Genomic DNA, 23,658 nt, shown 5'->3' with positions numbered 1-23,658 from the left:
AGGAGAAGACAGTCAAAAACAGACAAAAAACACAACCACAATCAAGTCACCTGTGGATATGAGTTCCACACTTACACAGTGGGAATATTAGTGAAGAACAGGACAGTACAGCATTCATATTGTCCAGAAGGAGTTCAGAATAAAGATACTGCAATGGTCTTGGATTTGAAGCCCAGCTCTAACATTTACCTGTGTGCCTGATGCTAGGTCAATCTCTTTAACTATCTATGCCTCAATTTCCAAATCCACAGAATGGTGATAATAACAGTATACTTATCTTGTAAAACTGAGGTATTAGAAATGTATTTAAAATACTTGCCCCAGAGTTAAGAACTCTGTATTAGTTTGCCTTGAGCACTTTCCCTTAGGACTCTTTTCTGCTGTGCCTTGCCTTCAGAATCCTTCTCAACACAGCTTTCTACCATCTGTTATCATTCATCAACAACACAAATCCTCTCTTAGGACTCTGGACTTCTCTAGTGGGTTTCTTCTCCTACTCTAGTATGTTATCATTCATTTTACATGCATAAGAATTCCAAAGACAAGCCGGGTGGTGGTGGCACAAGCCTTTAATCCCAGCAATAGAGAGGCAGAGGCAGGCAGATCTCTGTGAGTTTGAGGCCAGCCTGGTCTACAGAGTGAGTTCCAGAGCAGCCAGGATTGTTACACAGAGAAAGCAAAAAAGAAAGAGAGAGAGAGAGAGAGAGAGAGAGAGAGAGAGAGAGAGAGAGAGAGAGAGAGAGAGAGAGAGAAAGGAAGAGAGAAAGGAAGAAAGAAAGAAAGAACGAAAGAAAGAAAAGAAAAAGAAATTCCAAAGATAGATATCCAAGGTTAAACTTCAGTCACATGTACCTAAATCCCTCCATAAGATCTAGCTTGGACCAAGAATCCCCAGAGAACCAAATCCCTGGAAACAAGGCACACTTATCAAATGTCTACAGGGAGAAGATCCACAGGAGTAAAACATAAAAAACAAAGCAGCAACTACTGCTTTGAAAAAGCAAGAGAATAGAATTCTCTCAGCCTGGGTTCTGAGGTTTCAGGAGAAAGCAGCTGGGAAGAGCAGCTAAAATGTAGCCATTTCCTCGTTAACTGTACCTGCTCCACAATCACAGCCACTGTGACATGTTCTTTCACTTATCAGTCTTTGAGCCTGTCCTAGTCTATGAACTCCTTGTGGACAATATCATACTTTATCCATTGTATTATGAGGCACAGCATTGTGACTAGCACACAGAAATCTGATGAATAAACTGGGCATGGTGACATACATCTATAATCCCAGCATTCAGAGGCAGAGGACTGGTCAAAGTTCAATCAGTTTGGGCTACATGTCGAGTTCAAAGCAGCCAGGGCTTCATACTAAGATCCTGTCTCAAAAAACAAGATTGATGAATAAATTGATAAACTAAAGAATAAGCCTAGGGGGCTGGAGAGATGACTCAGAGGTTAAGAACACTGGTTGTTCTTCCAGAGGTCCTGAGTTCAATTCCCAGCACCCACATGGTGGCTCATAACCATCTGTAATGAGATCTGGCGCCCTCTTCTGGTGTGCAGGGACACATGCAAACAGAACACTGTGTACATAATAAATAAATAAATGAATGAATCTTTTAAAAAAAAGCAGGGAGCTACAGGTGGCAGTGCACGCCTGTAATCTCAGCACTCAAGAAGCTGCTGCGGCAGGAGGACTGCAAACTCAAGACCAGTATGGGATTAATAGAGGGGCCTTGTCTCAATAAGACAAAAATAAGCAAAAGGGAGGGGTAAAGTCTAACATGTAAATCAGAAAAGTCCTAGAAGCCAAGAAAGCCTTGGTAGAACCCTAAAAGATAGGTAAGACTTAGAAAGGAAAGGCTTTCAATATATAGGAATACCAGTTCAAGACTATGTGCAAGCCGGGTAGCAGTGGCCCACGCCTTTAATCCCAGCACTCGGAGGCAGAGGCAGGAGGATCTCTGTGAGTTTGAGCCCACCCTGGTCTACAAAGTGAGTTCCAGGACAGTCAGGCTGTTATATAGAGAAACACTGTCTCAAAAACCAAAAAATAGAAAAGATAATCCTCAGGTATATAGTGAGTTTGAGGCCAGTGTGGTCTACCTGAGACTGTTTCAAGATATATGGATGGATGGATAGATAAACAGACAGACAGACAGAAAATAGGACCCAGAACATGTAAATTATTCACTTGCAGCAATAATCATTTTTTATGACCAAGAATTTGACATGATCAAGTTATCAGTAAATTAAAGAACTTATATAAGAACAATAACTCTTTTGGTCCTCTCAGCAAAGAAATGCTAATTCAAGTTTGTGCTTCAAGTATTTAAAAGAGGTAGTTTGCCAGGCATGGTATGCACTTTGTAATCCCAGCTGCTTGGGAAACTGAGACAAGAGGATCCTGAGTTCAAGGCCAGCCTAGGAAATTTATCGAGACTTTGTCTCAAAAGAAAATTTAGCTGGGCAGTGGTGGCGCATGCCTTTAATCCCGGTACTCGGGAGGCAGAGCCAGGTGGATCTCTGTGAGTTCGAGGCCAGCCTGGTCTCCAAAGTGAGTTCCAGGAAAGGTGCAAAGCTACACAGAGAAACCCTGTCTCGAAAGACCAAAAAAAAAAAAAAAAAAAAAATTTAAAAATAGGGCTGAGGTTAGAAAGATAACTCAGTAGTTAAAAGCACATATTGCATGCTGGAGAGATGGCTCAGTGGTTAAGAACACTGACTGTTCTTTCAGAGGATCCAGGTTCAATCTCTAGCACCTGTAACTCCAAGATCTTACACTCCCTCACACAGACATACATGCAGGCAAAATCTGGTGCAAATAAAGTAAAAATAAATAACTTTTAAAAATAAGAAAAAAAAAAAAAAAAGGACACATATTGCTCTTGCAGAGAACTCAAGTTCAGTTCCCAGCATCCACACTGGGTAGTTTACAACCATCTATATATAACTCTAGCTCCAAGGGATCTGACATCCCCTCAGGACTGTACAAAATTCTGGCACACTTGGGTGCAAACACACATACACATAAATTAAAATCAATCCTTTTTAAAGAAAAGACAAAATGGCATTGGTATAGCCTCTAAGGTAAAGAGCTTTTTTTTTTTTTTTTTTTGGTTGTTTTTCAAGACAGGGGTTCTCTGTGTAGTTTTAGTTCCTGTCCTGAAGCTTGCTCTGTAGACCAGGCTGGCCTCGAACTCACAGAGATCTGCCTGGCTCTGCCTCACGAGTGCTGGGATTAAAGGCATGCACCACCGCTGCCCACCAGGTGCTTTAAACACCAGCTGGCTTAAAGACTCCATAAACAGTGCCCATTTCTAATGGTAGTTCTTCCTAAGCCCATCTTTCTATCCTCCTCTCCAATGAAGAAGCTATTAGCAATGCCTATATTGCCTCTCAGCTTCTCTAGATAATGAAGCCAGACCAAAAGGTGAAAAGGACTATGAATAAACTGCTATTCCAGACTATGATGTACTAGTGGCATCTGATTTAAAAAATATATAAGATTCTGAAGAATAAATGACAGCATGTGCCTTCTTTCCAATGTAGAAGTACATCACTCCCATCTTAGCCAGGCTCCCCAACATGGACTCCAGAGTAAGGAGTAAGGAGTGTCAGTCAGGCAGAAAGTGCAACAGGAAAGCAACTCTGATTTACATGCAAATCACAGCTTTTTTCTTTCTTTCTTTTTTTTTTTTAGGTACAACCTTTACTTCTTCAGCTCATCTTCAGCTCTATCACGACTTCCCTAACCAACTTTAGGTTGTTTTTTGTGCCTCACTGCACTTGTCACAGACTTTCAACCTAACACTTAAGTAGTCGCATTGTGATGGGCTATCTGCACATCTATTCACTGGACTGTAAACTGGTAAAAATACTGTTTTATTCACCTTTGAATTTCCAAGGCATGACACATAGTAAGCCCCCATAGTTACATATGATTGAAGCGGTTCACCTTATCATTCACTAGTGAAGGCTTGAGCACAAAACAGCAGATGAGACATTAGCAGAAGGTGTATAAACTGAGGTCTGTCAGTCCAGACCTGGTTTTTTCTGGAACTTCAAGATAACTTCCTGCTGCTTCTTCCTGCTTCTTCTACTTTTTTAAACTCATAAGGAAAAGGATAGAACCAGTTCACACAGAATTTCCAGACAACAGGGATATATTCTTTCTTGGAAAACAACACAAGCAATGAGGGATGCATGCTATGGCTTCATGTAAAGTTAACTTGTAGACCCAACACTGAAATATGTCTCATCCTACTAGTAGTACTTAAGTCCTTAAAGCACTAAGAAACAAAAAGTCAAAAATTAGCCAGGCACAGCAGCACACCCATGTAATTCCAACACTCACAAGAAAGGAGGAGTCAGAGTTCAGTGACAACATGGCACACATACTAAGACCCTGTCTAAAAAATTAAGACACATGAAACTATCTCAATGAAGACCCATGACTAATAAACCATAAATTTTAATTTCAGTACACTATTTACTACTTTAAGATGTTTTCAAAATACCTCAATTAATAGCAGCCAACTGCAAACACAGAAACGTAAAACTAGAAGGGGCCTTGGAGGTTATTTCTACAACCACTTCCCCTTCCCAACCACACAGAGTTCAAACACCTTTGGTCTTTAAACTGGCTGGTAAGAAACTAGACCACCTGTCACCTGTTAGTCTTGTGTGCTCTCTTTATTAATTCCAGTCAGAAGGGGGGAAACAAATTAACCTCACGCCATGCAACTGTCATTATTTCCTACACCTACTCCCTTCCTGAGGCTCTTCACCTCTCTATCCCAAACCAAGCACAGAGCAAGAGCCCCGAAAAAAATCTGACCCTCCTGAGAAGCCACTGCCGCCCTCCCTGACAATCACTACTTTCCCTCCTATTCCTCTGGTATTGTCTCAACCCATACGCTGTCACAGAGAAGACCACAAAGCAACTCTAAACGATCACTGACCATTTGGCCTCAAACTGCCCCTTATCTTTCTGACCTTCGCTTCCCTCTACAGAGTCCTGTACTTTTTATTTCTTCCAAGCTCAATGTCTCCTTCAAGGACCACAAGTCATTCAACACCCCCACTGTTAAATGCCTATTAGATAAAGGGTTCATACCTTTTCAAGCTCACCTTGAAGGAACCCGTTGAGAGGAGGGGAAGGGAGGATGAAGGAGAATGAATGAGAATGAAGATGAACTAGAAAACCATTCCACAACTGGGAAACGTCCCCTAGCCCTCTTCTCAGAACCACCACTAGACTTGTAATGCAATGCCTCTTCTTATCCCATAACCACACTGTAGACGTTACAAGAAGAAGGTCTCTGGTCTTGTGTCCCGAGCACTTAGCCCAGGACTGAACACAGAAGTAACAATGTTTGTTCAAGGAACAAATGGACCGTTTTCTGTTACAAAATTATTCATTCATTCACATTTATTCATTCATTCCTCGGCCACAATTCTACTGAGCATGCGGTATGTACCAACCCTAACATGTAAGGACAAATAAGATGGTCCCTACCTAAAAACAATTCAAAGCTGTCAGACCAGTATACTAAGCATTGCTTCCCGGATCTGTGTCCCCAGCCTTCAGGTCAGGCTTGGAGTTCTTTCCCACAGTGAAAGCCTCGGCCTTGCCTTACAGAAGTCCACGCCCCTCCAATTAAAGCTACTCCTAGCCAGCCCCTTAGTCCTACCTTAGACCTCCATCTAAGAATCGCAAAATCTTTAACGTTCCCATCTCTCTGGCCTCTGGCCTTCCCTCCATCACCACCCAGTTAAAGCGGCTGCCCATCTACTGCACCAGCAACGCCTCGGGGTCCCTGAGTCAGAAGCCCTCAGATTTCCCCCACGGAAAATCCGCCTCCCTGTCAGCGCCCTCTTTCCTCGGGAATTGCCCGCTTCTCCCAGGGCCTCCGGCTCCCGATATTCCTCACTCCCTCTCCTTCCACCGCCAAGCTGTCGCTCCTTTCTTGTCCCTCAATTCCTCTTACCTCATCTAGCTCCCTTTCCGCAACAGCACCTCCTCCAACCTCCACCTCCACCACTGCCGCCATCTTCACGGCCGGCCCCCACCCCTGTGCCCCGCGAGCCAGCTGCTTCCGCCGCTCAAGAGCTGGCAGCCAATCGCAGGCGCGGCCTGGGCGGAGCATCAAGACCGGCAGATGCCTGTGAGGAACCAAGAGACCGTCTACCTGCTCCTTCGGAATTAAGAAGGGGCAACTCTCGGGCACTACCAAGCTTCAACAGGAAAGCGTTCTCGGAAAAAGAAGAATTGTGCCTATGTTATTTTAGTGTAAATAGTTCACCAGTCGTCACTACGGAGAGCAACAAATGAGGGTCCCTGAATGCGCTAATTTTGCGACGCTCCCTCGCTTGGGCTACGGGCAGAGACGCGTGTGCACCGAGAACTACATTTCCCATGCGGCATCGAGTCCGACCCGGAAGTTTAAATTTCGCTCTCTACGGGAAGAGTGTAGTGAATAAAAGTACACCTAAGAACACAAGCACGCGGGGTTTTTGTTGTTTTTAGATGAGTAATTGCTGTCTTGCCTCAGTGGGAGCCATCTTTCAGAAAAGCGGCTTCTTTAAACCCCAAAACGCGTCCCTGAGCTTCTGTAGGCAGGGTGGCGCTCGGGCCAGAAGGCGGAGGTCACCGGACCGAATTGGCGGGAGAATAAGATTGGAGCCCTGGAGCTGAAGCTGCCCCGACTTCTTAAGGTTCGTGGACGCGGGTGAGAGGCGTTGCGATTTGTCAATTGAGAGGAGTAGCTGAAAGGGAGGAGGGTGACCAACAAGAAAATGAACAAAAGCAACCCAGTCCGGGATCTTAACCCTCAAAAAGGTCGAGAGCTGGAGGACCTCAATGAGCAGATAATTGCTAATCATCTGTGTGTTTTCTCCCTTAAATATGTAAACATTACATATTTAAGAATGAGTCAAACAAAAATCCTGTTGTCCTGGAGCTCACAATCTTATCAAGAGACATAAGACATAAACATATAGTTGTTACATGAGGAGGCACTTAGTTAAATACCAAGTGAGAATTGGCCGGATGGGGCAGTTACCTTGAACTAATTAAGGTAGTGTGTGTGTGTGTGTGTGTGTGTGTGTGTGTGTGTGTGTGTGTGTGAGAGAGAGAGAGAGAGAGAGAGAGAGAGAGAGAGAGAGAGAGAGAGAGAGAGAGAGAGATATTTGAACACCAGTTACCTTGAACTGATTAAGGTAGGGTTGTGTGTGTGTGTGTGTGTGTGTGTGTGTGTGTGTGTGTGTGTGATTTGAACATCAAAATAAATAAGTTGTAAAGAGAGCAAGTATTCCAAGTAGGAGCAATAGCATGAGAAAATAGAAAACTTTGGTGATGAATAGTTTAGAAAGCCATTATGGCCAGGAATGTATCAGGATTTCTGGACTCATTTTCAGGGAGACTATTTGAAGAAAAATTCAGGTCTGATGGTATATGCTACTCATGAGGCTGAGGCAAAGTTACTTGATCCCAGAAGTTGAAAACCGCCCTGGCATGAATGTGATGGCCCATGCCTAAGACCCCCAACATTTGAGAGGCCGAGGCATTACGGGGTTCAGGACTGGGCTAAACAACATAGTAAGACCTTCATCTCAAACATCTTAAGAGCCGGCAAGATGGCTCAGTGTGTGCACTGGAGAGATGGCTCAAAGATTAAGAGCACTTGCTGCCTTGCAGGAGACCCAGATTCAATTCCCAGCACCTACATGGCAGTTTTTGTTTGTTTGTTTGTTTGTTTTAAGATTTATTTGTTTATTATGTATACAGTTTTCTGTCTGCACACATCCCTGCAGGCCAGAAGAGGGCACCAAATCTCATTATAGATGGTAGTGAGCCACCATGTGGTTGCTGGGAATTGAACTCAAGACCTTTGGAAGAGCAGCCAGTGCTCTTAACCTCTGAGCCATCTCTCCAGTCCTCACAATCACCTGTAACTCCAGTTCCAGGAGATCTGACACCCTCTTCCAGCTTCCTCCAGCACCAGGCACACATGTAGTGTATTTAGATATATGCAAGCAAAATACTCAAATGCATAAAATATAAATCCTTTGGGGGGAAAAAAATGACTCGGTGGGAGAAGGCAGTTGCCTAATGACCTGCATTCCATCCCCAGGACCCTCATGGTGGAAGGAGAAGATTTGACTCCTTCGTGTATATACCCGTCCTCCTACATACAAAACAAATAAATGTAAAACAGAAATTTAATTAAAAAAAAAATATTTAGCCAGCTTCAGCTGCATAGCAGATACAAGGTCAGCCAGGACTATGTAGCAAGATATTGTCTCAAAAAAAAAAAAAAAAAAAAAAGAATCTTGGGAGACCCTCCCCTACCTAAAGACATTCAGATATCTTTAAAATACTTGTTACCAGAGGATTATTGACCATGAGTGATGAACAGAGTTAATTTATTTTCTGTGTATTTTTGCATATATTTAAATTTTCAGCCTTGGTGGCACACGCCTTTAATCCCAGTCCTCGGTAGGCAGAGACAGTCATATATCTCTGTGAGTTCAAGGCAAGCCTGGTCTACAGAGCAAGTTCCAGGACATCCAAGGCTGTTACACAGAAAAACTTTGTCTCAGAAAATAAAAAGTTTATGAGGTGTGTATGGTGGCTCACACTTATATTGTTGCCCAGGCTAGCCTCAAACTCTTGCTTCCCCTTCCTCTCCCCCATAGCTGGGATAATGGGTGCATGATTATAATCTGGCTCCTGTGAGCTGTTTAAAGACAAAATAAGTTAGAAAAACAATGTTGGCCAGATGATGGTGGTGGGTGCCCCTTTAATCCTAGCATTTGGGAGGCAGAAGCAGGCAGATCTCTGTGAGTTCGAGGCCAGCCAGGTCTACAGAGCTAGTTCCAGGACAGCCAGGGCTACACAGAGAAACCCTGTCTTGAAAAACAAAAAAAGAAAAACAATGTTGATCCATACTCACTGGCCCAAGAATACCTTATTTTGAATCAGGGTCTGGCTGTATACCCCAAGCTAGCCTTGAACCTGCTGTGTAGCACGGGCTGGCTTTCAACTCTGTCCTCGTGACTTAGCCTTCCAAATGCTAGGCATGGGACACCACACCCAGCTTGGAGGAATGAAAAGCTAACTTAGGAGGTTTCCTTGAACAGAGAAAGCAGAATACTATACTGTGTTCAGTTGTACATTTGTTGCCCATCCTTACTGTGTCCTCGGCTCCCAGGGACAGAGATAAATGATTCAAGGCACCATTCATGTTCTTGGGAACTTTATAAATCCAGCGTTACTATAATAACAGTTTTGTTTTGTCTTTTTAATTTTCTCCTTTGTTTTCTTGAGGCTGTCTCACAATTGTGGGGGAGGGGTATCTCTAGATGATCCAGCTTTGCTTCCTACAGGCCATGGTGGCCCTGAAAAATGAGCTGACTTCTGTAAATAGTTCTTATTATCAAAGAAATAAGAATGGGTAGCTTATGTTGCTTTTGTTCTTTTTTTTTTTCCTCCAGGAGTAATGTGAGGATTCTTATTCTCTCAAAAGTTACCCAGAGCAAAACATAGGCAGTGCCACTGTGGTGGCAGAAGATATCCTGGGAGGAAGCACATTTGCCGTGTACTTGAGGAAACTGGTGACCTCTGATGGCTCCTGTGAAGATCAGCCATGTAGTATCATTTTCCTCTCAGGTATATTAGTCACCAGCCATGATGGCTTTTTTTTTTTTAAAATGGTTTATCGAGGCAGGGTTTCTCTGTGTAGCCCTGGCTGTCCTGCAACTCACTCTGTAGACCATGCTGGCCTTAAACTCACAGAGATCCGCCTGCCTCTGCCTCTGCTGGAATTAAAGGTGTGCACCACCACTGCCCAGCTGATTGCTTTTCTTTTGATGACTAAAAAGAGTGAATAGCTGTAAAAGACTGTCCATGGTTTGTAGATAGCTGACAAAACTGCAGGCCTGTCTGTGCCAGAGTTTCTAGAAGGGCAGTTTGGTCATACTGCCATGGAAATTAATCAAGGGCACTCAAGGCCATACTTAACTTTGAGGATATAAAATATGCTCACTTTATGGAAAGTTCTACAGTTCCCATGTTGGGCCCAATGCTGATCTACCATGGGGCTTACTGGAGACTTCCCATCCTTTCCTCCAGTCACTTGCTTCATCCATTAACCCCATCTCTTTCCTCTCAGTACACTAATCCTTTTTGAGGGGTGCTAAGCTACCCATTGACATTTGGGTAGCTAGGTCTATTTTATAGCAGTGTCATTGGCATGGTAGAATATTTAGCATTCCTGGTTCCCAGGTCCTATGACAATACTACTGCATGATGATTTTGACAGTGAAAAGCATCCCCACACAGGGCTGGAGAGCTGGCTCAATGATTAAGAGCACTTGTCTTGTATAAGACTTAGTTTCAATTCTTTGCATTTATATGGTGGCTCCCAACCATCCTTAACCCCGGTTCCAGGGAATCCAGCAGATATATACATGATGTGCATATATGCATCCTGGAAAAACATTCATACACATATAAAAGTAAATAAATTATTATTTTTTGATCCCCACACATTTCAGAGAGCCCCCTTAGATGGTGCTTAGGAACTACTATATTAACCCATGAAATAAAAATCGTCTTAGCCCTCCTTACCTGAAGGTCAGCTTGAACTGTCATCATTGTATTCCTCTCCCTCTTTTTCTTCTTTTGTGAGACAAAGGCTCACTCTATATCCCTGACTAGCCTAGTACTCACTTTGTAGACCAGGCTGGCCTCAAACTCACAGAGATGTACCTGCCTTTGTTTGAGTATTGTTGCTTTTGTGGGGTTTTGGTGGCGGGGGGAGGTTGTTGTTGTTTGTGATAAGATCTTGCCATGTAGCTCAGGCCAGCCTTGAACTCACTGTGTATCCCAGGTTGGCCTCAGACTCCCAATCATCCTGCCTCATCCACTTGAGTGCTGGAATTATAGACATATACCACAATACCTACCTTCAAATGTTTTGTCATAGAATCTTAGAGAATGTTAGCAGTCTTCTAACATCGTGGTTTCTATAGAGACTGTTCTAGAAGCTGAAGAGAAGGATCAAAGTACATCTTTAGCCTCCCTCCCCAACCTGTATTTTAATTAGAGCTTTACTTTTATCTTATGAGAAAAATATTCACACACATGTGAAATTATAGTTAAAAGAAGGATTTTATTGTGGAAATAACAAAACAAACAAACAAAATAGTTAAAAACCATGAGTCGCACACCTTTAATCCCAGCACTCAGGAGGCAGAGGCAGGTGGATCTCTGTGAGTTGGAGGCCAGCCTGGTCTACAGAGTGAGTTCCAGGGCAGCTAGGACTATTATACAGGGAAACCCTGTCTCAAAGAATAAAACAAAAAAATGGCCGGGCAGTGGTGGTGCACGCCTTTAGTCCTAGCACTTGGGAGGCAGAGGCAGGCGGATCTCTGTGAGTCCGAGGCCAGCCTGGTCTCCAAAGTGAGTTCCAGGAAAGGTGCAAAGCTACACAGAGAAACCCCGTCTCGAAAAAAACAAAAACAAAAACAAACCATGAGTCAAAGCTGGGTGCAGCTGGGGCTGGAGAGATGGCTCAGCAGTTATGAACAGTTGCTGGTCTTCCAAAGGACCCTGGTTCAGTTCCCAGCACCCACCTGACAAAACCAGCTGTAACTCCAGCTTCAGGGGATCTGACACCCCTTTTGGGCCTCTTTGGGCACATGCAGGCAAAACACCTATGTTCATTAAAAAGAAAAAAAAGAAAGGGGGAGAAAGCTGGGTATGGAGGTGCATGCTTATAATCCCAGCACTTGGGAGGCAGAATCAGAAAGTCATCCTTGAGATGCCTGTTTCTAAAAAAACAAAAACCGTGAATACGGTTTTCTCTTTTACTTATAAATAAATTTAGAACCAGAGGAAGAAAGTCATTTGTTTGCTCAAAGCTTCTCAACCAAAAAGGATTTGCATTTGCATTAGTGAATTTGGGATTTCTTAAATCTCATTGTCACTATCAATGACTTTGAATAATCACTTATATCTAAGCATCCTTTGTAAATTAAGAATACAATCTTTTGCTGGTTGTAGTGTGGTGCGCATCTACAATTCTAACCCTCAGGAGGAATTTATGTTTGAGGCCTGGACTACGTAAACAAAATCTTATTTCATAGAATTATATTGTAGTTAAATAAATGTGGGGGGGAGGGTAGGAGAGATGGCTCAGCTCAGAGGTTAAGAGCATTGACTGCTCTTCCAGAGTTCCGTAGTTCAATTCCCAGCAAGCACATGTGGTTCATAACCACCTATGATGAGACCTGATGCCTTCTTCTGGTGTGCAGTCAAACATGGCAGGCAGAACACTGTATTCAAAATAAATAAAAAAATTTTTTTCGAGACAGATTTCTCTGTGTAGCTTTGCGCCTTTCCTGGAACTCGCCTTGGAGACCAGGCTGGCCTCAAACTCACAGAGATCCGCCTGCCTCTGCCTCCCGAGTGCTGGGATTAAAGGTGTGCGCCACCACCACCTGGCTAATAAATATTTTTAAAAAATAAAATAAATGTCTGTGTAGAGACTGAACAAAAAGTCAGGGAGCCAATATAGGTCTGACCTAGGTCTTCTGCATATATAATATATGGTTGTGTAGCTTGGTGTTCTTGTGGGAGCCCTGACATTGGGAGTTGGGGGGTGTCGCTGGCTCTTTTGCCTGCTTTTGGGACCTTTTTCCTAGTGGATTGCCTGGTCCAGACTTAATATGAGGGGATGAGCCTAGTCTTATTGTAACTTGATATGCCATGTTTGGTTGATACACCTGGGAGGCCTGCCGTTTTCTAAAGGGAATTGGAGGAGTGGATCTGGGGGAGAGGAGAGATGCGGGGGAGGGAGGTGAAACAGTGGTCAGAATGTAATATATGAGAGAAGAATAAATTAAAAGAAAAAAATAAGTATCTGTGTAAAAGTCTTGTTTGTTTGTTTTTGTTGTTGTTGGTTTTGGTTTTGGCGGGGGGGGGGGGGGGTTGAGACACGGTTTCTCTGTGTAGCATTGGAGCCTATCCTGGAACTCACTTTGTAGCCGAGGCTGACCTCGAACTCACAGAGATCTATCTGCCTGGCCCTACCTCCCGAGCACTGGGATTAAAGGTGTTCACTGCCGCCACCACCAGCCGCCCCCCCCCCCCGCCGCCCAGCTTGTGTAAAAGTCTTATGAATAAAGAACTATTAATGTAGTGTTAAAAGCTCTAGTTTTAAAAATCTGGGATTCTGCTTTGTTTAGTTACTTAGGTGAGTTTTAAAGCCCCATAAGCTTCAGTTTATTATCTCTTAACTATGCAGAAGTCATAGTAACAACTCAAGAATCCTTAGGAGGAGTAAGTGAGGTAGAAGTAAATGGTGTCTACTGCATGAGTCAGGCTAGTTCCTGTGGATGCCCCTGTGCCTTCTCATGTTGAGATGCCCCAGCGGATGGGATTATAGATGTCCCTTGTTCTAAAGTATCCTTTTTTCTCTGTGAGCTCAGAACCCGTCCTGATTTTTCTCTTCCTCTCGGATGTAGGATCCCAAGTATCCTGTGGAGAACTTGCTGAACCCAGACAGTCATAGGGGACCTTGGCTTAGCTGTCCTCGGGACAAGAGTGGGAAACTGAAAGTGGAACTTCAGCTGGAGAGGGTGGTCCCCATAAGTTACATCGATGTCGGTGAGTGAATCTCGGGGCCTTTGGGACCTCTGAGGGAAAACAGGAATGACATGACTAACCACTCCCCTCAGCTCTCTCAGCTTGTTCTGACTGAGTAGCCTTCTGGAATAAGCCCTGCCTAGATGTGAAGGAAAAATGTTGTGTTTGCTCTTGGAGATGGTTTGGTGTTGGAGAACTCCTGGGTCTTCGTTCATAGAGACTACAATGTGGAGCAGAGACTGCAGCTCAGTTGGTAAAGACCTTGCCTAGTACATGAGGACTAGAGTCTGATCCCCAGAACCCACATTTAAAGCTAGGCATGGGCTAGGGAGATGGCTCAGTGGAAAAGCACTTGCCATACGAGTATAAGGATCAGAGTTGAATTCTCAGAATCCACAGGAGAACCAGATGGGATAGTCCACATTTGTAATCGCAGTGCTCCTGTGGTGATATAGGAAGCAGGAAAGTTCATGGGCAAGCTAGTATGTCTAACACAGCAGGGAACAACAGAGACAACCTGCCTCAAACAAGGTAGAAGGTGAGGACTCATGCTTGCAGTTGTCCTCTGGCTTCCACTCACACACATACACAAAGCCAAATATAGAGGCACACTCCCTGTGATCCCAGTGTTGGGAGGTAAGACAAACTGCTACCTGGAGATCACTGATGTGCTGCATACTTTTATGTCAGCTTGACCCAAGCTAAAGTCATCTGAGAGGAGGGAACCTCAACTTTAAAAATGCCTCCAGCCAGGCGGCAGTGGTGGTGGCGGACACCTTTAATCCCAGCGCTCAGGAGGAAGAGCCAGGTGGATCTCTGTGAGTTGAGGCCAGCCTGGTCTACAGAGCAAGATCCAGGACAGGCATCAAAGCTACACAGAGAAACCCTGTCTCGAAAAAAGTAAAAATGCCTCCAGCCTAGCGGGGTGGTGAACACCCTTAATCCCAGCACTCAGGAGGCAGAGTCAGGAGGATGTCTATGAGTTTGATGCCATAAGATGGGCTGTAGGGTAGTGGTGGTGCATGTCTTTAATTCCAGCACTTGAGAGGTGGAGACAGGTTGATCTCTTGAGTTTGAGGCCAGCCAGGTCTACAGAGTAAGTTCCAGGACAAATAGGACTAGACAGAGAAAACCTGTCTTGAAAAACAAAACAAAAAGACAAGGTGGGGTGCTGGAGAGATGGCTCAGTGGTTAAGAGCACTGGCTGCTCTTCCAAAGGAAATAGGTTCAATTCCCAGGACCCACATGATGACTAACTTCAGTTCCAGGGGATCTGACTCCTTCTTCTGGCCCCTGAGGGTACCAGGCACATGAGTGGTACACAGACATACATGCAGGCAAAACACCCATACACATGAAATAAAATAATTTTTAAAAAGACAAGGTGGACAGCACCTAAGGAACAGCAACCAGGTTGTTTTCTTGCCTCCATACACAGGTAGCGTGCATTCATGTACACATACACAAAGAGAATACAATGTGATGGTGCTTCTGGAATTACGCTGTGAACTCTGGTCTGGGTAAAGCCTTAGGGCACTGGATAATAATCGATACTAACAAACAGAATCCTTATCATCCCTAAAGATCAGTGTCAGGAGGATGCTGAAAAGTGCACAGTGCATCGGAGTTTATAGATTACAATAGTTGATGCCAGGCATGATGGCACATCCCTTTAATCCCAGCATTAAGGAGACTGAAGCAGGCCGATCTCTTGAGTTTAAGACCAGCCTGGTCTACATAATTGAGCTCCAGGCTAGCTAAGGCTACATACTAAGACCCAGTCTCAAAAACAAACAAAAAAGTTAGCCTTAGAATTCTCTAAAGACTTGTTAGAGACCACTGTCTTTGCTTTCTCAGGACAGAAAGCTGTTGGGTTCCTTAACAGTGATTTCCAGGGCAGATTTCAGACTGTGGTGGCCATGGTGAACCTTCTCTATCATTTGATGGACTAAGCTTTCATTCCATTCTAGTTGGTGGCTCTCTGTGTGACTCCCCATGTTGCCAGAACTTTCTGGCTTCTGAGGAGCTCTAGGGTGGAGTGTTCCCCCCCCCCAGTATTGTACCCTGTAGTCATTCTCTCATGGTCACCCTTCTCTCCACCTTCCGTCCCCAGGTAACTGTGGCTGTGCTTTCCTGCAGATTGATGTGGGTCGTTCTTCCTGGCCCCTGGACAGACCTTTCGTCACCCTTCTCCCTGCAACCATGCTAATGTCCCTCGCTGATTCAAAGGAGGGCAAGAACCGCTCCGGAGTCCGGATGTTTAAAGATGGTAAAGAGGGCAGAAGCAGGTGTGGGGGTCTTTCCAAGGACAGATGCAGTGCAGAGGTGGGTCTAAGTGCTGCTGGGTATAGACCATGGACGGGAGCCTGTGTTTAGCTCCTGTTAAGAGAAGAGAGTAAGCTAATGCGTTGTGTGAGTTCTGCCTGATGAGAATGTCAGGAGTATTCTGAGCTATGATTGATATATTTACCTCTGACTTATTGTTGCCTGATACATCATCATGTTTTAGGGTTTGGGTTGTTGAGACAGGGTCTCGTGCAGCCCAGGCTAGCCTTAAATACTTACTGCCTTAGCCTCTCAGGAGCTGGAATTTCAGGCATGTGGCACCACACCCAGTGATTGCTATGTTTTTTATTTGATCCCTGTTTTATTTAATCCCTAGCACCACAAAAAAGAGAAAGGTATAGAATAAATTTTTGTGTGTGGTAAAAAGCTCCATGCTGGCTATATTTATATAATAAATAGTGTGTCCTGAATTCTGCTTATGCAAATCTCTGTGTTCACTGAGCAGTGTAACAGATGCATAAGATAAGATCCCTGGACTCTAGGGAATTGCAATCTGTTTATCTGTGTTTAAATTGGAGGTGTTTATCTTGTTGTAAAGGAAGAGTGAGATTTTGGAAGCGTTTATGTGAGGTATAGGGGATGATATACTGACTGACTGGATAACGTTAGGAATCAAAGAAGTAAAGTTTGTGGTATTGGCATCCGGTACTGTGAGTGGCTGCATAGAGGAGGTTGCAGCCTCATGGTTCAGGAAGGTGGAGACTGGTATGAAACAATGATGAAGGAGTGGATAGAAGACAAGGAGCTAGGCTGAAAGGGCCCTGCCTTGCCTGCCTGGCAAACCTTTCTCTGAGCATCAGAGCCTGAAGGGACACGTGCTAGTGATGTCCATTCCTCCTCCCGTTGGCGTTGACTGTGTGTAGCTGTGGCCTTGTCTTGTCTTCCCGTTTCTTCAGTTTTGGATTTTCTCCCTTCCTGCCTCCCGACTAATAACAGTTAATGCAGCACATTTTCTTCTCGGTTGCTCAAGCCTGTGCGAGTGTGCATGAGCATGCACGAGAGCGCGCGCGCGCGCACACACACACACACACACACACACACAACACAACACGTCCTTCTCTCTCTTTTTTCCTCTCTCTAGGGTCTCATGTAGCCTAAGCAGACCTCAGACTTGCTTTGCAACCAAGGAGCTCCTGGGCTGAGATTACAACCATGCACTTCCACACCCAGCTTTCTCCTCCCTCTCTCTCTCTCTCTCTCTCTCTCTCTCTCTCTCTCTCCTTTTTAAATATTTATTTTTATTTTTTATTCGTGTATATGTGGAGGGATGTGTATATGTACTGGTGCCTGAGGAGGCCAGAAGAGGGTGTGAGATCCCCTGGAACTAGAGTTACAGGCAGTTTTAAACCACCTGGAATGGGTGCTGGGAACTGAACTCTGGTCCTCTGCAAGAATAACAAGTGCTCTTAACTATTGAGCCATCTCTCCAGCCCCTCCTTTCTCTCCTTTTTTTTTTCCTTGAGATGATTTCCTGACTCCAGCCTCAGGAGAATCATGGGATCGACTTCGACTGACCTGCTCGCAACCTTTCACACGTCACCAGTCCTTTGGCCTGGCCTTCCTCCGGGTGCGGTCCTCTCTGGATCCCTCAGCTGACTCTGTGGTGGATCTCCCTGCCCTGAGAGGCTCTGGACCGACTCAGGTATGTTCAGTCGAGGCTCTGGGCCCACCTATGCAGGTTCAGTGGTGGAGGAGGGTTTAGTTTTTTCTTTTCAGTTCCTAGTTAAAACCTGATGCTTGATTGAAGAAAAGTAAGCACAGAAAGAGAGAGAGAATATGATATTCCCTGTGTATAAACTCATGGCATGACCTCTCCATGGTATGGTTACCAGGGAGTTTTTATTGTAGAGAGAGAATAGCCAGAGGCGCTCACATAGCAAAAATAGTGGGGATATAAGAAGAATGAGTAGCTGGGGGGGGGGAGCCTGTGAGCTAGAGCGAGTTTAGGGTAGGAAGAAGGTGGGAAAGGCAGGACACCAGCATGGGCTGTGACATGTGTGACAGGTACTCCTGATGCTGAGGGGACACATTGGCCAGCATGCACTTCGGTGTGTTGTAGACACCACAGGTGGCCATTTGTCCCTTCTGCCAGTGATGAGGGAAATAACTTTTTTTTTTTTTTTTTAAGATTTATTTATTATGTATACAGTGTTCTGCCTGCATGTATGCTTGCACACCAGAAGAGGGCACCAGAAGGCATTATAGATGGTTGTGAGCCACCATGTGGTTGCTGGGAATTGAACTCAGGACCTGGAAGAACAGCCAGTGTGCTTAACCTCTGAGCCATCTCTCCAGCCCGGGAAATAACTCTTTTTAGTTGAGGGGAACTGGCTTCCTAAGTTCCTGAGGAAAGCTGGCTTTTATCAGCAGCCAGAAAAGAAATCCTCCTGTGGTCCAGGTTGAGCCCATTTCTGAATAGTTAGACTCCTTCTGGAGTTTGGGAAGTTGGAGTCTCCTTTGGACCGAACACCCTGGACTTGTGGAATAAGCCTCTCCCTTTTCTTCTTTTACATGGCAGAGATGGAGGTGAGCCTTGAATACAGTCTACACAAAGCTGTTGAAGCACTGTTCTTTAGCCATGTTGAAATTCTTTTTGAATCTCAGCTTAGCCTCATATGTTATTCCTGGGCTTGCAGAGAGCTCTCACGTCAGCACTTGGAAGCCCCAAGGCTCCCTTACGGCCCCTCCGACGTTGTTTCCTGCCTGGCTGCCCTGCAAAGCCCTCTGTATCGTTATATTATATACCTGCCTGGGTCGTCCATTTGAGTACTTGAAAGGCAGAGGCAGGTGGATCTCTCAGGAGTTTTCTTTTTGCTTCTGTTTTGAGACAGGGTTTCTCTGTATAGCCCTGGCTGTCCTGGAACTCTCACTGTGACCAGGCTGGCCTCAAACTCACATCGATCCTCCTGCCTCTGCTTCCCCAGTGCTGGGATTAAAGTTGTATGCCACTACTGCCCAGCTTTTTTCTTTTTTTCTTTTTCTTTTTTTTTTTGCTGGCCTTGAACTTTCTATAATTTACACTTATACAAATTTATTTTTATTTATATACAAATTTAAAGTATGATGTAGATATATATTTTATATATTTTAAAAGTTTACAAGAAACAAACTCAAAAGTTTGCACATTCCGTCAGTCCCCATAGGCCTGTTTTACCCAGTAGTGTGAATTCTTTTATTCCCAGAGCCCTTATGATTGTGACAAAACCCTTAGCATACAAAATTGCAGCATCTCAGATTGCGCACACCAGCAAATACGTAAAAGTTGCTGCGGATACAATCATGTTGCTTCCCTAGGCAGCAGTGCCCCCTGCGGGTGAATCTGGGTATTTACGTCTTCGTTTTCTCCTCAGAACTCTTCGGATATGCTGGAGTCTGAGCCTAGGCCCTGGCTGACTAATCCTTCTATCCGGAGGACATTCTTCCCAGATCCCCAGACGTATGTACCTGCTGTTGATGTTTCTCATGTAAGGGAAAGACCACATAGCTCAGGGGCACAGAAACCCAGCCTATGGTCCCCGGGTTAATCACTTAGGTCTAAGCATGTCAGGATAACGAACTGTCTTGGTTGGTTGGAGTAAATAGAATAAAGTTTGCATTCTGAGTGAAACAAAATACTGTTTCTCTGCAGGAGCACCAAGGAAATTTCAGAGCTCAAGGGTAAACTGAAGCAGTTGCAGCCAGGGCCGCTGGGGCGGGCAGCCCACATGGTGCTTTCTGCTGCCAACAGGGCACCTCCGGCCGGGGTGGTGAGCCCAAAGAACGGCCATGGGCAACCAGGTCCCAGTCATCCAAAGAGTGCAGGTGAGGCCCCAGGATCTGCTCCTTTCTGTACCTGACACTGTCCTTCCTCCCTGACTCTCCCATGTTGTTCTGGGATGGCTCACTGTCTTCAAATGAAAGGAGAAAAATAGTCAGGGAAGAAGAGAAGTTAAATCTTATATAATAGTTGAAAGAACACTGGCCTAGGAATCAGAAATCCTTGTCTTTGCTTCAGCTCCCTCACGTTTATAGGAAAGGGGCTAAACCAAATAATACCTTAGCTTATTACAATCTCAGTGTTCTGTGATTATCTCAGAAAGACAGTGCTAGTAAATGCCTCCATCCCAGCACTTGGGGAGTGGAGGAGGCAGAGGGATCAGTAGTCAAGGTCATTCTCAGTACATGGAGAGCTAGCTCCCAGCCAGCCTGAGCAACCCGAGACCCTGTCTCAGAAAAGAAAAGAGAGAGAAATGGCTGCATGCATCTCAGGGCTCTTCTGGAAAGGATGCTATTCCAGCTCATTCAAGGAGGCTGCTGAGTCAGTATCTCATGGTGTGGCAGCTTGTTACATCAGCGACAGACAAAGGGGAAGGAGTGAGTGTCAGGTGTGTGTGTGTGTGTGTGTGTGTGTGTGTGTGTGTGTGTGTGTTTACTCCCTTGGTAACTCTTAGATAGCCTGGAACTCACAGATACCTACCTGCCTCTGCCTCCCAAGTGCTGGAATTAAAGGTGTGCACCACCACATCCTAGTGAAGTCATGGCTTTTTGCAACCTATTCACAGATACTGTGCCATTTGCCATAGATACCACGGACACTCAGAGGGCCCTCAATACAAACAGGCAGTAGGTAATGGGAGTCTCGGAGTCTATAAGGATAAAGGCTTATGGTTTTGAGAAGAGGCTGAAAAGAAACTACGCATTTAGGGATATCTACTATTGATAAGGTACTAAGATTGTGTAAGCACTTTGAAATACATTTAGTGCTATACCAAGAGTTTCTGAAATTGTGAATAAAGAGGTAAATGGTGACTATTGGTTTTTGTTACTGCTCATTTGATGTGTATTTATTGAATATCTGTATGTGCTAGTCTGTGTGGTGCCAGAGATCCTAGAATAAATAAAATAGCAATGCTCATATCTTAATGAAGAGGTGGGTGTCTGTGTCACCCCAGAAATCTAAAACTAAACTGTGATAAATACTCTGAAAGAACAGACGGTAGGATGACAAGGTTCCAGTCAGAGAATCTAGGGAATTCTCAGGCTGGAATTAAGCAGGCATAGAAGACAGAAAAAACATCTCAAAAGAAAACTTAAAATGTGGAAGCCATGTGTAAACAGCTAGATAGTTTGTTTTGATTTTTGTTTTTCACGAAAAGATCTCATTATTCATCCCAAGTTGGTCTTGAACTTGCTGTCCTGCAGTCTCGGCTTCCTGAGTTCTGGGATTATAGGCGCGTGCCACCTTGTCTGGTGTGACTATAAATAACTAATGAGCGTTTCTCATACAGAGCCCAGAGCAGAAGAACAAAACAGGAAGAATGATGTGGGCAGAAGGAAGAGAAGGAAATTGCAGGACCAAAGGTAGGCAGGCTGCCATCACCTCCAGACCTCGGGATCTCCGAACCCCTCCTCACTCTGGCTTCAGTCAGGCCCGGGCAGTCTGGGTCTTGATCTCTTAGACTACACGGAGAAAGATTGTCCTTGTTCAGACGTCTTCACACGTGGAGATAGGCAGAAATTGGCCCCGCCGTGAACCAGAAAAGAAGGTGTGTAGACGGCATCTGATCTAATGTGAGTCAGACGTCTCAGGCCTGTGGTCCTGGCAGGAGACCAGGGCAGGAAGAGTGCGAGTGTGACTACAAGGACTGCTAGGATACACAGCAGGCTTCAGGCCAGTCTGAAATGAGCAGTTGCTGGGGTCTGGAGACACACAGAAAAGTGGGGAGTGACTTAAGATGCATTTGGAGTTTCTAGGGGTTGATAAAAATGGTGTGAAAGTAACTGTAGTTACTCAGCTTGGAAGTATCCTTAATCTATACTTCCAAAGGCTAATTTTATGATATGTACATAATATCAATTTTAAAATTAAAAAACTATCAGGCATGATGGCATACACCTTTAATCCCAGGTGTTGGAAGGCAGAGATAGTCAGAGCTCTGAGTTCTGGGAAAGCCTGGTCTACATAGCAAGTTCTGGGCCATGCAGGGCTGTATACTAAGACCCTATCTCAAAACTAGTTAGCTTTTAAAAACAGAAGACAGTGATAGAAGCCCTGTTGTCAGATGCTCAAAGGTTAACTGCCTTCTTCTAGTCTGTCCTAGCAAGTGGAAAAGCAAGGACTGACGGGGTTGCTGTTTCCGGTCTCTTCTACATGCTTCTGGTCTGGATTCTGTGTTCTTCAGCCTTCGGTCTCTCCCAGCTAGCTGGCCTTAAACTGTTCTTTCCCACAGACCGTTGTCCACCTCAAGTTCTCAGCCAGATAGGAGGCGGGCAGCAAGAACAAGGCAGAGGCGGCACCGACCTCAGACCAAGAACGACGAAGGTGTGCAGGCGACTGGACAGTGTCCCATCTGCACAGGTGAGCTGTATGACTACTGTGGGCCCGAAGACCGGGCGTTCGTCCGGAAGATGGGAGGCGGGCTGTGGGTACTGGCAGAACCATTCGGTAGAGCTGGGGAGGCGGCGCAGTGGGTAAATCACCTGAGACTCAACTCCAAGGACCTGAGTTTGCATCCCCAGCACCCACATAAAAGCTGGGTGTGGCGGCCCGTGTCTGCAACCCCAGGCTGGAGGGCCAGGGATAGACAGCGTCCACGGACTCACTGGCCAGTGAGTTACCACGCCAGGTAACTAGTGAGCTCCAGGTACAACAGGAGACCCCGTCTCAAAAACTGAGATGGAGAAGCAGGAAGATAGCTAATGTCAGCCTCTGGCTCCCACAAGTGCAAATGGTGCACACACACCAAACAAGTTTTGATTTGTCCAGGCCTGGTGGCCATGTTCTTTGTGCTCATAACTGGCCCTTTCCAGTAGACTCCACATTCTGTAAGGACATCCATATCCCTCGGCACCTAGCGTACCGTTGGGCACATAGTAAATGTCTGATGAATGTTTGGCGGATCCGTGATGGTGTCTCAGGTGTGGCGTACTCAGCCGTGGGAGACTTCCCTCACAAGCATTTGCATAGCGGCGGCAGCTCCTCCTCCGGCATCTGGTGTGGGAACAGGCCCCCTTTATTGATCTCCTTCTTCCTCCTTAGGCTCCTTCAGCATCGAGACTCTCCCTTTGCATGCTGCCACTTGTGGAGACAGCTCCCCATCCCAGCCATCTTCTCCCTCCTCCTCCTCGTCTTCCTCGCCATCTGTGCTGTGGGTGTCCTCCCCAGAGAGCTCACCGTCGCCTTCCTGGGTCCAGTGCCCTATTTGCGAGTTACGGTTCTCAGCAAGAGAAATAGAAGAACATGCCAGCATGTGTGGGGAAGTTTGTCCAGCCTGAGCCACGAGGTTCTGTTGACCTTTAATGTCAGAGCCTGGGGAATGGGTCTCTTGTGGCTAAGAAGGGTTGGTTCCCCTGCCTTCCCCTGTTACCTCAGAACTCTGCCTGCCTGAGGACACTTCTGGACCCAGCTTGCTCCCCATTCCTGGTTGTCAAGGCTTTGTCTCTATGGTACCCAATTCTCATAAGGACAATTTCCCCTTGGAACTTCTTTAGTAGAATTGGTGATCTCTCCAAGGCCTTAGGACACTACACTATCTCGAATGTGTTTCCCTCAGTGAATGGTACTTATCCTCCTGCCCATTTTCCTGAAAGGAAAACTGAGGCTTGGTCAGAAGGAAAATGTGGCCTGGAAATAATAAAGTCCCATGATGTTCTCTGGAAGATGAGTGTCTTGAGCATGAAAC

General features: G+C 45.3%; 2 protein-coding genes across 5 annotated transcripts in view; one reads left to right on the top strand and one right to left on the bottom strand.

Annotated features, from left to right (window-relative positions):
- The window catches only part of Rnf121 (ring finger protein 121), a 63,381-nt gene extending 57,294 nt beyond the window's left edge, over window positions 1-6,087 (bottom strand). For both annotated transcript variants that reach the window (XM_028889037.2, XM_028889038.2), the window contains exon 1: window positions 5,988-6,087. In XM_028889037.2, coding sequence (XP_028744870.1) covers window positions 5,988-6,050 — 63 coding nt within the window. In that variant the 5' untranslated portion in view covers window positions 6,051-6,087. The remainder of the gene's footprint in view (window positions 1-5,987) is intronic.
- A 324-nt stretch (window positions 6,088-6,411) lies between these two features.
- On the top strand, window positions 6,412-23,635 carry LOC119086207 (short transient receptor potential channel 2). 3 transcript variants are annotated; one of them, XM_037196868.1, is made up of 10 exons: window positions 6,412-6,714; window positions 9,496-9,670; window positions 13,531-13,672; window positions 15,765-15,920; window positions 17,461-17,639; window positions 19,348-19,433; window positions 19,626-19,798; window positions 21,265-21,337; window positions 22,207-22,334; window positions 23,016-23,635. In XM_037196868.1, the coding sequence occupies exons 2-10, from the start codon at window positions 9,626-9,628 to the stop codon at window positions 23,249-23,251; spliced, it is 1,218 nt and encodes a 405-aa protein (XP_037052763.1). In that variant the 5' UTR covers window positions 6,412-6,714; window positions 9,496-9,625; the 3' UTR covers window positions 23,252-23,635. The 3 variants fall into 3 exon arrangements, with proteins under 3 accessions (XP_037052763.1, XP_037052766.1, XP_037052770.1); XM_037196871.1 differs by having other exon boundaries at window positions 6,412-6,728; XM_037196875.1 differs by lacking the exons at window positions 6,412-6,714; window positions 9,496-9,670 and having other exon boundaries at window positions 13,580-13,672; window positions 15,791-15,920.
- The last annotated feature ends 23 nt before the right edge of the window (window positions 23,636-23,658 follow it).

Source organism: Peromyscus leucopus, chromosome 1 (genome assembly GCF_004664715.2).
Source record: "Peromyscus leucopus breed LL Stock chromosome 1, UCI_PerLeu_2.1, whole genome shotgun sequence".
Classification (NCBI taxonomy): Eukaryota; Metazoa; Chordata; class Mammalia; order Rodentia; family Cricetidae; genus Peromyscus; species Peromyscus leucopus.
This window is presented reverse-complemented; position numbering and strand designations above follow the sequence as displayed.